Source organism: Haliotis rubra, unplaced genomic scaffold, assembly GCF_003918875.1.
Source record: "Haliotis rubra isolate DU_JTF1 unplaced genomic scaffold, ASM391887v1 Scf118, whole genome shotgun sequence".
Classification (NCBI taxonomy): domain Eukaryota; kingdom Metazoa; phylum Mollusca; class Gastropoda; order Lepetellida; family Haliotidae; genus Haliotis; species Haliotis rubra.
This window is the reverse complement of record NW_025765092.1, coordinates 639,595-658,222: the sequence shown is the minus strand read 5'-3', so window position 1 is coordinate 658,222 and position 18,628 is coordinate 639,595. Positions and strand designations below refer to the sequence as shown.

Below are 18,628 nucleotides of genomic sequence, written 5' to 3'. Positions count from 1 at the left end.
ATAATAATGAGTGAGTGAGTTTAGTTTTACGCCGCTTTTAGCAATATTCCAGCAATATCATGGCGGGGACACACCGTAAATGGGCTTCACACAATGTACCCATATGGGGAATCGAACCTGGGTCTTCGGTGTGAAGAACGCTCTAACCACTGGACCACCCCCTGCCCCCCATAATAATTAAATCTTCTTGCAGTTTATTCTAAACCTGGAATTCATTGGCCTTTCTGAAGCTGCATTTTAAACAAATAAAAAGACACCATGATAGGTAATTATTCAAAATTAAGGAGAAATTATGTTAAACACAGTTTAAGTAAGAGAATTCCTTGAATCTGTTGATGCTGGCCTGGATGAACTTGTTCTTTGATTCCTCTCATAATGGAGAGTTCTCCAGTGTAATCTGACATGCCATGATAAAACTGAATTACTGGTCAAAGCAGCATTAAAAGCAGCTCACTCATTGTGTAATGAGTGATTGAGTTTAGTTTTATGCCGCTTTTAGCAATATTCCAGCAATATCATGGCAAGGGACACCAGAAAAGGGCTTCACACATTGTACCCAAGTGGGGAATCAAACCCGGGTCTTCAGCATGACAAGCAAATGCTTTAACCACTAGGCTACCCCACCAGCTGCACTGTGTAGTGCCCGAACATCTGTTGTAATCTGGCTCTAGGTCTACAACTGAAAGTAAGTCTTCAAGGTACCACGTTCTGGTGCCAGTAGAATGCCTTAAACACTCTCTACATAACAGGGCACTTTGTTATGCTTATGATAGATTACTTGGCACAATTTCCAAGACAAGCAAGTGAGAGTGTATATTAGGCATGTACAGCCAGCTGTAGCTAAATCTGTGTAACCTAGTTTTTTATTGGTTGTCTTCTTTTATGTACAGTCAGCAGTATTGGGATTTATCATAGAAGCCTAACACTACTCAATCTCAGCCAGTCACTGTGATCAGTTAATAATACTAGAAAATGTAATGATGAGAATGATAATGATGATGATGATGATGAAGATCAGTGTGAGTGAGTTAAAATTTTATGTTGCATCAGTATTATTTCTGTCATAGAGCAACCAATTCCATTTTAAGTACAAAGTTGCACAGAGTTAACTTATATACATATTTCATCATCACAGTATTATTTACAATTAGAAAACACCCTAACACCAAATATAAGAAACAAATATCTGTTATGACATGCTTGTGAGAAATAATCCACAAAGCTGGTGTGACAACCAATTAAATAGTACTATAATGGGTTACTACAGGGTAGTAACTTACAATACCCAAACTATTACAGTTGGGAGGGGGGAGGAGGGGGAAGAGATACATACTGAGGATGCAGACAATGTATATTGAAAGTACTTGGGGAGGCAAAATAGTATGACTGTTTAAAACAAAACAACTATAGAGTGAAGATATACATGTCAGTTTCATTCTGGTAATGTATATACTCGCATAGTTCTCTAAGGTAATAAATTATAGTTTAAATGATAATAATAAAAAGAACACATTGTGCCTCTAACAGACTGGCATTCTTATACTGTACTGTCTCCTTATCTAGACTTGCCTCTTAAAGGATAGAATTACCATACACATCAGAACATCATGGAGCAAGGCTAGACATAGTATTGTTCTCCTGCCTGATGCTAAGCTTAAGGAGATAGCGTGAGAACTGGACAGCTTTAAGTAGTATGGCGTGTTAAACTGGGGTATCTCAGTTGGCTGGCCAGCTCAAAATCGGTATGCTGTGTTAAAATAGGGTATCTCAATGGGCTGGCACTATCAAATGGCACCATCCCATGAAGGGTGGGAAGAAATGAGGTGAGATGGTATTTGATCAAAAAAGATAAACTGTCACAGAGAATTCTTGAAACCAATAGCGATGCTTCAGACAGTTAAAAAAATGAGAAATCCCAAAATTTTCAAAATTTGTTTTACAAATAATATTTAGGCTCATAGCTTTAATGAAATTGATTATCTGGCTTGCAGCTGAACAAATATCTAGTCTCGATACAAAAACGCAAAATATTAAATGGTCAACCTTCATAACAACAGACTGTAACAAGCATTACATGACCAGCCATGTACCATGTCTGCTTGACTGACCCACTTGGCAGAGAGAACGTAATCAATCAGCAATCTTCAGCCATATGTCTTGTGTGTCTACCTACATCCCAGTCAGATGATAACATGATTTCTAGCTGCAAGAACTCAGTCTTGAAGTAACCTTTGTACTTGCTTCTGACAGACGTGATCAAAGTGTACGTCTATACACCTTAACAAGATGTTATTAACTACCCCTAGGAACCTGCATCAGATGTAAGGTGCTTTGTACTGGGAACGTGATAATATTTCATACAAAACTAGGCTCTGTAGCTCACCTTTACCAAACATTTGACCAGAGTGAGTGGGTACGCCACTTTTAGCAATATTCCAGTAGAAGCAAGGGGTGGATGTCACCAGAAATGGGCTTCACACATTGTACCCACCTGGATCTTCGTCGTGACAAGTCAACGCTTTAACCACTAGGCTACATCACCGCCCCTGGTAATGACTATAAGAGTTAATAATGAACTAGTTGTGAGTATGGTTTTACGCCATTTTTACCAATATTCCAGTAATATCATGGCCGGGAACACCACAAATGGACTTCACACATTGTACCCATGTGGGGAATCGAACCCAGGTCTTCGGCGTGATGAGCAAACACTTTAACCTCTAGGCTACCCCACCGCCACAACGAACTAGTAAGAAGTATTGATCTATTAATGATAACTACTGGACTTAATGGTAATATATGTTATCAGTATGATGTATCTTGATTCAAGTCAAATTTGAAATGAATGTACTAAGTTTGTTGACTATCTGAAACACACATTCTCACCTGGAAGATATATTGAAATTAATCACATTAATCAGAATGGTGATGCCTTGGGGTACTGTAGCTCGACTATCCTGTGACAATTCCTGAAGGCTTGCAATCAGTAATCATTACACCTGTAAAATGACACATCGACATTTACCTTATCATAGAAATCTCTTGCTTTCTGAACAGTTAATGGTTGAATGAACCTTCTATGGAATCTTATTTGACTCAACTGACAAATTCGCAATTACACTTAGATACACCAATTAGTTGTTGCTGTCAATCAAATTATAATGAAAAGATAACAGTGAACCTGAATGGTTTTTAGATAAAATCAAATGTAATGCTAAATACCTTAATTGAGTAAATATCTGTATGTTTGTATTTGACTACCACATATATGTCAATAATATTTAGAAAAAAATGGGTATAAAATACCACTAATTAGAAAAAATCACTTAATGTCTAACCCTCCAGCTATCTATATAGCATAAGATATAATCTGCATCAACACACCCAGTGACTGAAATACATTACTCAACATTTGCCAAGAACCAACCATTTGACTAAAGAGTTTGCTCCTTAGCAAGTGCTGAATAGCATTATATAACCATACTTTTCTCAACTTCACACGTTGAAGCTGTCACACACAAAACATATAATTACAATAGATAATGCATATATGTTATAAACATTTGTTAAGCCTTTGCAAATTTCAGTGATAAATACGTTTAAAAATCAAATTACATGAAGCACCCACAAAAATTAATTATTACAATTACGTGTTTATTTTTATGGCTTTCTGACACAATCGTGTTTTTCTTCAGAAAAATGTCACATTTTTCACTTCCTTAAATATTTTTAACATCTGACTAAAGTATTTTTCAAAGGAAATCTGCAAGCTTAATCGGCTATGGAAGTGACAGTAATAGGGCAGGAATTGCAGATAGGGACTGCACAACATGATGACAAGCGATCAAGTTATTAACAAGGCTAATGGACACTTGACAGGATGGAAGCAGCCTGGGATGAAACTGTACATCTTCTGTGGCTGGTTTTACAGTTATGGTATCAATAGTGATACTGAGACAAGACAATAAAGACTATTTGTTGATGTGTTAATCAGGGCTGGGTCCGAGCTGACTGACAAACAAGCCAAACCATCAATCAGTTTTTAATACTCTTCTATTCCTGTAATTGGGATTGGGAAAAGGCTCTTAGGTTTTGATATCATATTTCGTCATTCATATTATAATTGTATCGTTATGATAAGGCAGGATGAGCACTGACATTTACGTCTTTCAAGGTCTTGAAGTTATCAAGCTTAAAGGACAATATTTTGTAGGAGAAATGGTTTCCTCTTTGCATATCTCTAGTATAGTTTCCAATTTTACCTCCAAAATAGTTTCCCATTCAGCCTCCACCATACTTTCCCATTTTACCTCCACCATACTTTCCCATTTTACCTCCAACAGTTTCCCATTTTACCTCCAACATATACTGAACCGCAAAAGAAACGCAAGTTGATTTAGAAATGTCAATATTTCTGAATCTGTGGAACAAACAATCTTAACACTACGAAAAACAACAGACAAGTGATTGTTGAAGAAATGAGTCGTGATCTCTGGTGAAAACAACACTCAAGTTTACTGTAAAAGCATATGTTATCACTCCACCCTCACACACCAAAAATGTCACGAAACAGTGTGTCAATCAGTAGCGCATGTGACCACCATTGGCTGCAATGCAGGCAGCACAACGACGTCTCATCGAGTCAACAAGTGTCTGAAAGAAGGCTTGGGGAATTTGATTCCATTCCCTGACCAATATGGCTTCCAAATCTCTAAGGTTTTGAGGTTGAGCAGCTGTCTGTATCCGTCTACCAATTTCATCCCACACATGCTCGATTGGTGCCATATCCGGGGACAGAGAGGGCCAGGGCAGTACAGCAATGTTGTTCCCTCAGAGGAAGTCCATAGAGACCCGTGCAGTGTGAGAACGAGCATTGTCCTGCTGGAGCGTCTGGAGCTGAGGTTGGGCCTGGAAGAAGCGGTACAGCGTGGTGTTGAAAGACCTGGTCTCTGTAGACTACAGCAGAAACTAGCGTGTTCTGTGGTAGCTGAAGCCACCCCATACCATGAGTCTCCACCTCCCCAGTGGTTAGCTTCCACAACACAACAGTTGGCGTAGCGTTCATTACGTCGTCTCCATACATGTAATCGGCCATCGGCGTGGGACAAGTTGAATCTGGACTCATCAGAAAACAACACTTGTTGCCATTGTTGACGTCGCCAACGCTGGTGTTGTTGCGCCCACTGTAAACGATTTTGGCGGTGGCGTTGCATCAGAATCGGTCCGGATGTAAGGGCGGCGACATCTGATCCCTGCTGCCTTCAGGACGGCGACGAACAGTGTCTGCAGAGATGTGGCGTTGTGGCCCTTAAATGGTTGCAGCTGTCTGTGTTGCTTTCGTTGCTGTCGGTTACGCAGATGAGTAACCGGATGTGACCATATTGCGCTGGCGTTGTTACCCTGGGGCGTCCTGAGCGTGGTCGGTCTGGAACATTACCGGTTTGACAATACCTTGCGGATAGTCTTGTGATTGTTGTCACGTGACATCTGAAGTGCCTGGCCACTTTAGTTGGTGTGGATCCGGTCTCCAACATTCCAACGGCGATTCCTCGTTGCTGTTCAGTTAGACGTGGCATGTTTTCTCCACGTTGTCACAGTCAATTTTGTGTTCTATGGTGTTTTTTGAATGACCTGCCTTATAAAGCTTCAAATTGGAATGAAATGCACGCATTTTTGTGTGAAACACAAAAACTTCATGCAAAAAACACGAAAAAACATGAAAATGTTTGCTTTTGGGCGATATGGTCAAGAATCAGCGGCAACAACGGAAAAACTATCTTCGAATGCCTGGTTCTATAATGGTATACTTTATTGTCCTGAAAGGAATGCATTTGGAACGTATGTTATGAAAATAGTAACTTGCGTTTCTTTTGCGGTTCAGTATAGTTTCCCATTCAGCCTCCAACATAGTTTCCCATTCAGCCTCCAACACAGTGTTCAATTTCACCTCCAGTACAGTTTCCCATTCAACCTCCAACAGTTTCCCATTTTACCTCTAAAATAGTTCCCATTCAGTTTCCAACATAGTTTCCCATTCAACCTCCAACATAGTTTCCCATTTTACCTCAAAAATAGTTTCCCATTCAGCCTCCAACATAGTTTTCAATTTCACCTCCAGTATAGTTTCCCATTCCATCTCCATTCAAGTCAAATTTGGAATGACTGTACTAAGTTTGTTGCCTATCTGAAACATACATTCTCACCTGGAAGATATATTGAAATTAATCACATTAATCAGAATGGTGATGCCTTGGGGTACTGTAGCTCGACTATCCTGTGACAATTCCTGAAGGCTTGCAATCAGTAATCATTACACCTGTGAAATGACACATCGACATGTACCTTATCATAGAAATCTCTTGCTTTCTGAACAGTTAATGGTTGAATGAACCTTCTATGGAATCTTATTTGACTCAACTGACAAATTCGCAATTACACTTAGATACACCAATTAGTTGTTGCTGTCAATCAAATTATAAGGCTTGCAATCAGTAATCATTACACCTGTGAAATGACACATCGACATGTACCTTATCATAGAAATCTCTTGCTTTCCCATTCATCATATTAGTCACATGGAGATCCACATAAACCCAACCAACTGACTGACTGACTGACTGACTGAGTTTAGTTTTACGCCGCTTTTAGCAATATTCCAGCAATATCACGGCTGGGGACACCAGAAATGGGCTTAACACATTGTGCCCATGTGGGGAATCGAACCCGGGTCTTCGGCGTGACAAGCCAACACTTTCACCACTAGGCTACCCCACCGCCCCAAACCCAACCAACAACCAAAAGTATATTTTCACACCAAATGTGTATCTTGAACCCAATCTATTGAATATTACACCAGCACACCTTGTCTTTCAACATACATTCCAATTCAATATTCCAAACATGGTTCCCATTTTACCTCCAAAATGGTTTCCCATTCAGCCTCCAACGTAGTTTCCCATTTACCCAACCAACTGACTGACTGACTGACTGACTGAGTTTAGTTTTACGCCGCTTTTAGCAATATTCCAGCAATATCACGGCTGGGGACACCAGAAATGGGCTTAACACATTGTGCCCATGTGGGGAATCGAACCCGGGTCTTCGGCGTGACAAGCCAACACTTTCACCACTAGGCTACCCCACCGCCCCAAACCCAACCAACAACCAAAAGTATATTTTCACACCAAATGTGTATCTTGAACCCAATCTATTGAATATTACACCAGCACACCTTGTCTTTCAACATACATTCCAATTTTATATTCCAACATAGTTTCCCATTTTACCTCCAAAATAGTTTCCCATTCAACCTCCAACGTAGTTTCCCATTTTACCTCCAATATAGTTTCCCATTCAGCCTCCAACATAGTTTTCAATTTCACCTCCAATATAATTTCCCATTCCATCTCCAACATACTTTCCAATTTTACCTCCAACATAGTTTCCCATTTTACCTCCAGTACAGTTTCCCATTCTACCTCCAGTATAGTTTCCATTTTATTCTACCATAATTAGTTTCACATTCACCACCCTTTTCAAGTTCCCTGAACTATCCATCTCACCACCAGTACTAGTTCCTCACCTGAAAATCTTCCCCCCGTAAAGTTCCCATATTACAATCTATCCTCGGTCTGGTTTCCAAGTCTACCATCTACCCAAGCTCTGGTTTATCATTCTACTATCTACATGGAGCATTAGTTTCCCATTCTACCATCTACGAAAGTAGTAATTTCCCAATGTACCCAACTACCCACATAAACTTACTAATTCCAATTTCAACTGCTGAGTATGAATGCAGGCCTCTGCACCAATCATGAACAAAACACATCAAGAATCCCGTACACAAACCACCGATAACATTCTTTGTTGCTATTTAAAAATTAAGTCATTGCTACAAAGACCAAATCTCCTAAATTCCGAAAGTGTTCTTGGTAGTTACAAAGGAGGTGATCCGGCCAAGGCTGGGTTATAAACCTGCATCCATATAAAGCTCATTGATTTATTTCCAGCATATAAACCAAGCTCTCTGACGACAGCCTACATGATAGGCTTCCCTGGACACCGTACAGCTGTCCACATTCACACAAGTTCATTAGCGTCATCCAAGTAATGGAAATGATTCACAGCCTTTTTGTTTCAAGTCTGTGAAGAAAAAAATCTATCTACGCCTGGTGACGATTCTTAAGGACACCTTACTTCCACCGCCCCCCTTGCCTACATCGAAGCCACATTAATCTGTGATAATGGACCAGTTTGGACATAAAAAACACTGCAATGTGTTGTTCATTCTCCGCAAATTTAATTCCTCTGTTGGATTTTGATGCTCCATTATGAGACGGATGGAGGTGGAGGATGATGAACCCGTACAATCTCCCCCAATTCTGAAGAGCACTTAAGATCTCATACAATGTTCGGAGACTCAATTTCAAAGATGACCCACCAATTACTCTTACAATTAAGTTGCGAATCAAATTCAGAATGTTTGGTGCTGAAAGCCTACATTTCCTGACCAGTGGCATAAAATACATTCATTACTTAAATTGTAATTCCATGAAAAAATAATGTACCCCGGTAGTCCATGTAAGAATATGATGGCGCCACCTGTATGTTCTTGTCTGATCACTTCAGACTTCACTTCCTGGCTGAATTATGGGTGTAATGGGCGACCAGTGTGTGTTTTGTGTCATGTGTGTTGTGTGTGTATGGAGTGTGCATGTTGGTTGTAGTTGGTGTATGGTGTGTCTGGTGGGTGTGGTGGGTCCATTGTTGGTGTGGTAGTCCATGGTGGGTGTGATGGATCCATGGAGGGTGTGGTGGCCCATGGTGGGTATGGTGGTCCATGGTGGGTGTGTTGGTCCATGGAGGTTGTGATGGATCCATGGTGGGTGTGATGGATCCATGGAGGGTGTGGTAGTCCATGGTGGGTCTGGTAGTCCAGTGTGGGTGTGATGGATCCATGGAGGGTGTGGTGGTCCATGGTGGGTGTGGTGGTCCATGGTAGGTGTGGTGGTCCATGGTAGGTGTGGTGGTCCAGAGTAGCTGTGATGGATACATGGAGGGTGTGGTGGTCCATGGTGACACGGTGTGGTGGTCCATGGTAGGTGTGGTGGTCCATGGTGCGTGTGATGGATCCATGGAGGGTGTGGTGGTCCATGGTGGGTGTGGTGGTCCATGGTAGGTGTGATGGATCCATAGTGGGTGTGGTGGTCCATGGAGGGTGTAATGGTCCATGGAGGGTGTGGTGGTCCATGGAGGGTGTGGTGGATCCATGGAGGGTGTGGTGGTCCATGGTGGGTGTGGTGCGGTGGTCCATGGAGGGTGTGGTGGTCCATGGAGGGTGTGGTGGTCCATGGAGGGTATGGTGGTCCATGGAGGGTATGGTGGTCCATGGTGGGTGTGGTGGTCCATGGTGCATATGATGGGTCCAGGGGGTAGTGAGTCCACGGTGGGTGCAAGTTGGAAGTGTGGTGTTTAATCAGTGTGGTATGTTTTGTTGGTTGTGGAATGCTGTAAGGCCCTTCTCACATTATAATCACAAACAGCTCCCAGCATGTGCATGATTAAAAAGTGACCGATAAAGACACTGTTTGTAAATACCTGTCCTGGCAACTCGAGAAAGATAATTATTCACATCAGTCGCTCCTTGGTTCAAATTAACAAACTACCAAACTCCTGTCTATTCTCACTCATCAGAGCTTTAGTCAGGTTCCAAAGTTTGAAGTGCCATATTTGTGATCAGTTATTCAAGTTACTATGACAACAGCTGTAGCAACAAATATAATTTTTGAAAAAAAAACCAAAACCTAAAAGGAAACCATTTAGATCATGACATAAAATCATGCACAGTATTTTTAATAACTAATGGACACGATATATGAACGCAATACTCTTATCTGGTTAAAATCAATGTTTGCAAACAATACAAACAGACAGATGCTGTGCACACATACCATTTCTACTGGCCTCTAGTTATGTTTCTTCCCTTCTGAGCCTAAAATATCCCATAATATACATCCATAATATACACCCGTGAAGATCCAGGTTAGAATTGGTCTTCAGTAACACATGCTTGTCATGACAGGATTGGGTGGTCAGGCTAGCTTGACACATGTCATCGTACCCCAATAGTGCAGATCGATGCTCATGTTGTTGATCACTGGATTGTCTGGTCCAGACTCAATTATTTATAGGCTACTACCATATAGTTGGAATATTGCTGAGTGCTGTGTTAAACAACATACAAAAAACAAAAACAAAACTGCCCTTGCTGACATATATATCAAGTCACAATCATTAGATCCTGGCACCACAAAGGGACATCACTCTTCACACAAAATCTGCAAAATTATAGACTTTGTAAATTTCTTGCTACAGAAATTTATCAGCTGTAATGTTTATTAACTTTAATAAACTTGGCCAAACAGAAAACAAACAAACAGTGAGATAATATTAGTCACATGGAGATCCACATAAACCCAACCAACAACCAAAAGTATATTTTCACACCAAATGTGTATCTTGAACCCATTCTACTGAATATTACACCAGCACACCTTGTCTTTTTGTCCATGTTGAATATACAAACAGTGCTTTTGACCCAACTTGAGACTGCCAATCCATACACGGATTGTATTTACGTGATCGAATATTGATGTTGACTGCGTGTAAAATGGATACTTCTTGAAAAGCTCTCTTGACAATATTTGTTGTTGCTGCAAGCAATAATACTTATTGCCAGAATAGCTTGTTTTTACTTGTGAGTATTAGCACACGTCCACCTATCTATTTTCGTTAATTAAAAATTGCCAAAATTCCCGATTCTGTTTCAAGTAGCAAGGACTATATGCCCACAGTGGAAATATTGACGAAAGTTTACACAAACTTTGGGAAATAGTGACAGAAATTGCTGCACCAACAAGCACCTGTCTCATAATTGGCTCAAATTGTTTGTCTACTATTCCGATACTTACCAGATATCTCAATATTTGAAGTTGATCGACAATGTTCCTGCGTCGCTGCACGCTTATGCATAGGTAATGTTCTAAAAGTGTTTGAACTTTGCGACAACGGGAAAATGGTTGGTAATCTAATTTTGCGAGTCGATGCAAGCCATAATGGATAACTATTAACTAAACGTGTAAATAGTGCATGATGGGATAACACTGGCAGTTACAATGTTCCGAATGTTTGTTTGCTCATTGTGTGCATATTCACGAGAACAACCGCAGCTGGGCAGGATGTGATTCTCATGCATACTTGGATTAAATACTGCCCAATATTTTATGAGACATTGGATATAATGGTTATTTCAATACATTTTATGGATTTACGACACAGTTATTTGCAAAGATAAATTGGCATGTTTATCAATTTAGAAACAGAGCTTTGATGAACACTGCAACTCAACATGTGAACTCATATATTGTAGTGTTTTGTGGCTGGTTATGATGGAACATCAATTTTCTCATTAACAAATATGATGGAAACGTTATGAAGTGTTCCTACTTCAAAATTTTGATGGAAATTGTGTGAGTGATTGGTGATAATGGTGGGGCAGGACAGTCTAACCTTTCTTGTGAACACCTGATGTTTTCAGTGATCCATTCTTATAAATCTGTCTGGGGCGGTGGGGTAGCCTAATGGTTAAAGCGTTTGCTCGTCACACGAAGACCCGGGTTTGATTCCCCACATGGGTACAATGTGTGAAGCCCATTTCTGGTGTCCCCCGCCGTGATGTTGCTGGAATATTGCTAAAAGCGGCATAAAACCAAACTCAGTCAGTCAGTCAGTCAGTCAGTATAAATCTGTCTCTGATATTGACTATTGTTTGAGTGAGTGAGTTTAGTTTACAACGCTTTTAGCAATATTTCAGCAATATCACGGCAGGATACACCAGAATGGGCTTCATATGTTGTACCTACTCATGATGGGAATCAAACCCGGGCTTCGGCCTGACGAACCCTTTAACCACTAGGCTATACAAACATGAACAAATATGAAGAAATATTACATATGTAAATGATATATATTCAGATAAATGACTTTTCAGTTTTGTTAAAAATTGAAAACCTTCAAGGTCATGCTACCTCACACTTCAGAGTAATACAATTTTCACTTTCATTTTATGCCAAATTATATCTGTGTCCTTAGATTGTCAAGATTGTTATTCCCTGGCATTGAAATCCTTTTCATGATAGAGTTTAGTTTTATGCCGCTTTTAGCAATATTCCAGTAATATCATGGTGGGGGACACCAGAAATGGACTTCATACATTGTACCCATGTGGAGAATCGAAACCAGGTCTTCGGCATGATAAGCAAACACTTTAACCACTAGGCTACCCCACCACCCTTGATATCCTATATGGAATTAGTACATAGGTTTTAGTGTACAACAGTGAGTGAGTGAGTGAACTGGGTTCAATGCTGTTTGTAACAGTTTTTCAGTTACATAACTGCATGTCGGCATGACGTGGGCCATAAGCCTGAAAGGAAGTATGTCTCGAGTGTTTACCACTCTGATGAAACCAGTACACTTTGGTATGGTGCTGGCAGTCCTAGAAACATAATCAGGAAAAATCAGGTTTATATTATAGGTCTCTGGAATTCCTGAGATCTGCAGCTCTACACTGCCTTCCCAAACATTCATTATAGAAGTGAATGAGCGCTTGAGTAGGTGGTTGGTTCCTGGCAGGCAAAGTGGGAAAACAGGCATTGGTAGTTTCCAGATTTGGATTTTTCTATACCTCCTTATCTTTTTAAATTCAGATGTATTTTTCCATTGCATTCAACAATGAACTACATCTGTTAAATATTAAAGTCTTCAGTTCTTCCATATCTCAGTCATGAGCTAAGATAATTAACTTGAATTGGTGCAAACTTGGGAATTGCTTGTGTTGCTTGTCCTAATGTCTTTTGTACAAGAGTTCTGAGTTTTGTACTGATGCAAGTATTATTATGTTTTACAGATTAGAATGCAGCAGAGAGGGTTTCAGGTAATCCTGGCACAGTCAGGCTGGTAAGGCTCATCATCAGCTCAGGGCCCTTGCCCCCTCTACATGTAGCCCAGACAGCGAATGGGACTTCTCCCAGGAAACTCTACCAAGACTAGACTTGGGATAGCAAATCAACTCATATTTCATGTAGACTTGGGGTCCAAATATCAGTCACTGCAAACATCAACAACTGCTGTCACGTCACTGTAACAGGACACCGGAAACTGTACCCACGTGCAGAGTAGAACCTGGAGCTTCTGTATGGTGAACATCTACTTGACTACCCAACCTCCCTTAGTGTAACAACAGTCACTAACATGATGACATCTAGCTTCTCCACAGAATCATTCAGCACCACTTTTTTACAAAACATACCTCAGCTGCGTAGATCGATGCTCATGCTGTTGATCCCTGGATTGTCTGGTCCAGACTTGATTATTTATAGGCTGCCGCCATATATACTGGACAGAATAAGTTAGGAATATTGGTATTTTTATGATTGATATTTTATCAGTGTGTCAACGAGTAAATAGATTACTACTCATAATATCAAAATTTACACATATCCCTAACTATTTTTGTCCAGTATATTTGGAATATTGCTGAGTGTGTCTAAAACTCAACTCACACACTCACTATTTACAAAACCCAGCCAGTGGTTTAACCAGTGGAAGACATTCAAAATATCAGACTTGTATGCTGGGCAAGACATTCTGCTGCCACAGAGTCTCATTTCTTTCATTTTGAATTGGGCTGTAATAAGTAAAATGTTGATTGGGTGATGGAAAACAAATCTATAACACACCACATATGTCCACCTGTAGGATACACTGCTCAATCACAAATACTGTTTCTTTACCAAACCTCATCAAAAACATCACAGGTTGTCATATATACACTGAAATATTATTGTTTTCGAAACACAGGGTAAAGACACACATCTGTATATAATGTAAGCCAGGGAAACAAGGAGTACAATCTCAACATTTTAAGGTATGAGTGAGTGAGTATGGTTTTACGCCACTTCTAGCAATATTCCAGCAATATCACGGCGGGGGGATGCCAGAAATGGGCTTCACACATTGTACCCATGTGGGGAATCGAACCCCGATCTTCTACATGATGTAACCACTACTACCCCTATGACATGGCCAGGGGAGAGAAAATCCCCAACCTTCCATTCTCTGAGTGGACACCGGATCCACTGGACCAAGGAGGATATGAAAGGCATTATACGTTCTATACTTTAATCTGATGGTACCAGAGAAAACATGATGTGTGGGGAGGAGTCTGGTTGTAGGCAGCCAGGGTAAAAAGTTAATAATTTTGTAATAATTCATTTAATACATCCTTCAACTGATTCCAAGGTCCACAGCTGACGTCTTTGTCTATCATACAGACCACGAAACAAATATATCCAAGAAACCCCATGCAAGTCTAGATTTCCAGTTTCAATCTGAAAATGAAGAAAGTTCCTGGGCTCCTTTTTATTGTATTTTATTATTATAATTTACAGATTATTTTTCTGTGAAATATGTTCATTTCAGAGACTAGATGTTAGTCTACTGATGTCTGCGTGAACCTTCATCCTCTTTCCATCACTACCCCAGTCATGCTGTTTCCCGCCTTCACTGTCAGATTATTTCTTCACCTGCACTTGAGTGAAACGGCTGTGAAGTCAGTCTAATGGGACATTTAACAAACAGGATTTACAAGTTTTTACCCAAAATGATTCTTTCAGCATTGAAAATACATACAAAGTTGAGTGCTAAGTTTCTACTTAGATTACCATCAGTGTCACGTCATCATTCCAGCTTGTAAAAGGTCAACAAATATCTGCACTCTTGAACAAAATAAACTGCTGCTCTTGAGACAACGTTGAAATCAGGACAATCTAACCTCTCCTCAAATTCGTCTTCATTTCTCTTCTCAAGTCAATTTTTCAATTTATTCTTAAAATCGGTTAATTCACCAATAATTCAAGATGGAAAATTCAATATAAGTACACAACTGCAGTTTTTATGTGAGTTAATTCATTCAATGTCATCATCCTACAATGACAATAAAACACTTCACAATTTTTATCTTCAAACTTTAGCTTTAATGTTTGTTGAAATTATTCTTCAGATATTTTTTATTGCTATACAAGAAAGACTAGCATAAATTTTGGAAAGGTTAAAGAGGTAAAAACATGCACTTTGAATTGTTTCTGTTAATATTTTTAAGAGGTTTAATTTGAGGAATGTTCGAAATAACTTCTAATCAACAGATGTTATTGATAGATTTGAAACTTTGGGTGTTGGGCAGCCTAGTGGTTAAAGTGTTTGTTTGTCACACTGAAGACTGAGGTTCGAATCCCTGCATGGGTACATTGTGTGAAACCCATTTCTGGTGTCCCCTGCCGTGATATTGCTGGAACATTGCTAAAGCTAAAACCATACCCACTAACACACATGCTGCTGTTGAGAGACCTAGAAAGGAGGATTAATTATTTGACATTTGATCCCAAACTATATTGTGACAGGCTTTAATGAATGTCTGGCAGAAAGGGAGTGAGTGAGTGAGTTGAGTTTTACGCCGCACTCGGCAATATTCCAGCTATATGGTGGCGGTCTGTAAATAATCTAGTCTGGACCAGACAATCCAGTGGTCAATAGCATGAGCATCCAACTGCGCAATTTGGAACCGATGATATGTGTCAACCAAGTCTGCGAGCCTCGTTAGTCGCCTCGTATGACAAGCATTGTCACCTTTTGTGGCAAGCATGGGTTGCTGAAGACCTTTTCTACCCCGGATGTTCATGGGTCTGTCTGGCATAGATAAACCAGTGGTTGATATTTTGATGCTACTGTGGTAGGTTGACAAACCACCAATGAAGATACCTGATCCAGTACTGAAGAACAAGTTTGCCTTGGAGCTTATGAAATTCTCAATAATAAATGAAACTTATGCCTTAATATCCAACAATTGCTATTTGGTTATAAGTTATTCAAATCACTAGTGAGTGAGTGAATTGTGTTTACTCCATATTTTGCAATATTCCAGCAATATCATGGCTGAAGACACCAGAAATGGGCTTAACACATTGTACCCATGTGGGGATTCGAACCTGTTTTTTTTTAGCATGATGAGTGATCACTTAATCCACTGTGCTACCCAACCTTCCCTCTCAGTAAGCAGGTGAATATTGCAACTGGCTGGTTGTTTAAAGCTGCAACATTATTCCAGCTACATGTCTGGACCAGACAATCCAGTGATCAACATTATGAGTGAGTGAGTGTGTTTAATTTTACGCCGCACACAGCAATATTCCAGCTATATGGTGGCAGTCTGTAAATAATCGAGTCTGGACCTGAAATTACAGTGATCAACATCATGAGCATCGATCTATGCAACTGCGGTAATACAACATGCATCATCTGAGTCAGTGAGTCTGAGCCCCCAACCCCCACAATCTCCTAGTTTGACAAGCATGGGTAGTTCAAGACCAGTTCTATCCAGAATCTTCATGGAGAACAATGCAATTAGCCCTATCAGGAATATTTCAGGTATTTGCTGCTACATTACATAATAAAAAAGTGTGTCAGTTCTATCTTCACACTTGCTGATTTCTGCTTGAATAACAAACGTAATTAAGTTGTTTGCAACTCTTGTCTTGATTTATTTGACTGTTAATTGCTCGTGAAAGGCTGCAGAGCTAAAATAATCTGGAGTTTAACCAATCTCTTGATGATTTACTTCAACATGTTTTGTCCGTGGTCATGACCTTTTTTCGTTGTGTAAAATGGTTAACATGGCAACAAGTGAAAATTTGGACTGACTACATGCTATTTTCCCAGATCTAGATAAGTTAACCACTTCTCCATACAGGTTGAAAACTTGTTGGACTAAACCACATGCTGTCAAACAAGAGCTTGTGTCAATATGGTCTATCTTGTATTTGCCTAACAACTACTTACAACAACATGCACACTGGTTCTATTTATGAAAAAATATAACACAAGATTTTACGCTGTATTTAGCAACACTTCAGCACCATCATAGTGGGGTTCACAGAAATGGGTTTCACATACAGTCTGTTGATATTGAAGTTCTGCACATTAAATGTGAGTGAGTGAGTGAGTGAGAGTGTAAATATGAAAGTAAAGTTAAGTTCTTCAGAATACAGCAATTACATGTACATATTATTTTTGTGTCAATAAAGTTCATTTAATGTACTTGAAACAGTGACAACTCTTACTTTTGCAGGCATTTTGTATACAATCGTATTACTACTCCCTTCTGGTCATCCATGTTTTATCGTATAAACCCTACAGTTGTGTATATGTTGTTGTTCACTTAATGCTCAGTTAATGACTTTATAACAAGTGTTGTCAGCACCGAGATTACCCTGACTGCCAAGTAACACAATAACATTCACCCTTGCCTCGCAGGGTGTCAAGGATATATAGCAATCAGCAGTTCACATTTGACATTTCTCATATCTGGTGTAATTATTCAAATTAAGTTCAAGTTACAAAAAGGTTTGTTTGGTGACTACGTGTTATGTAACATGCAGTGTCAGGGCAGCATGAGAGGAAGGTGTTATGTAACATGCAGTGTCAGGGCAGCATGAGAGGAACGGCAATTTGAGTGGTGAAACACAGGGTATTGACTGAGGTACGTAGATTGATGAATAACTGTTATCTTCCACAGTGGATCTGTCAAAAGTGAGTGAGTGAGTGAGTGACTTTTATGCTGCAATCCAGTGATCAACAGCATGAGCTTCGATCTACGCAACTGGGAAACGATGACAGTTGGATCTGTCAAAAGTGAGTGAGTGAGTGAGTGAGTTTTATGCTGCAATCCAGTGATCAACAGCATGAGCATCTATCTACGCGACTGGGAAACAATGACATGTGTCAACCAAGTCGGTGAGCCTGACCACCCGATCCCGTTAGTCGCCTCTTACTACAAGCATGGGTTACTGAAGATCAATTCTGTGTCTAACTATTGTCAAAGTATATAAACATGAAGGTTTACTAAAGCAGCCAGGAATACACCCATACACCGTGTAAAAGCAACATACTTTGCTCATAAGGATAAGCCAAAAATATGTTGATTTACTGTTCATTGTTGTTTAGCTAAATGTAATTTTCTGAAAAACTGTAAAAATCATGAACATGAATTAAGACATGAACATGGGTTATAATATTCTGAAACGCTTCAGATATTTTTAAGTATTCGATTACAAAGACACATGACATGAAAAAGTTTCTTGTCCAGCTTTATATGTATGGGATATTGTTCCTATGTGTAGAGGGGCGGTGGGGTAGCCTAATGGTTAATGCGTTGGCTCGTCATGCCGAAGACCTGGGTTCGAATCCCCACATGGGCACAATGTGTGAAGCCCATTTCTGGTGTCCCCAGCCGTGATGTTGCTGGAATATTGCTAAAAGCGGCGTAAAACCAAACTCAGTCAGTGAGTCCTATGTGTAGATTTTGATGGATATATTCATTGAAGAAGGTGAATAAGTGAGTGAGTAAGGTTTAATGCCACTTTTATCAATATTCCAGCAATATCACTATCAATTCCGGCAAGGAACACCAGAAAAATGGGCTTCACACATTGTACCCATGTGGGTAATCGAACCC

At 39.9% G+C, this 18,628-nt stretch overlaps 2 protein-coding genes across 2 annotated transcripts in view; both read right to left on the bottom strand.

Moving 5' to 3' along the window:
* LOC124259068 (sex peptide receptor-like) overlaps positions 1 to 18,628 on the bottom strand; it is a 203,441-nt gene that overhangs the window by 160,524 nt on the left and 24,289 nt on the right. The window lies entirely within an intron of this gene.
* On the bottom strand, positions 8,684 to 9,370 carry LOC124259445 (histidine-rich glycoprotein-like). Its single transcript, XM_046693589.1, has one exon. It carries the CDS (start codon positions 9,368 to 9,370, stop codon positions 8,684 to 8,686), a length of 687 nt encoding a protein of 228 aa, XP_046549545.1.

Excerpts from the sequence above, each read along its gene's own strand:
- LOC124259445 (XM_046693589.1), bottom strand. The coding sequence starts at position 9,370 with ATGGACCACCATACCCTCCATGGACCACCACACCCTCCATGGACCACC.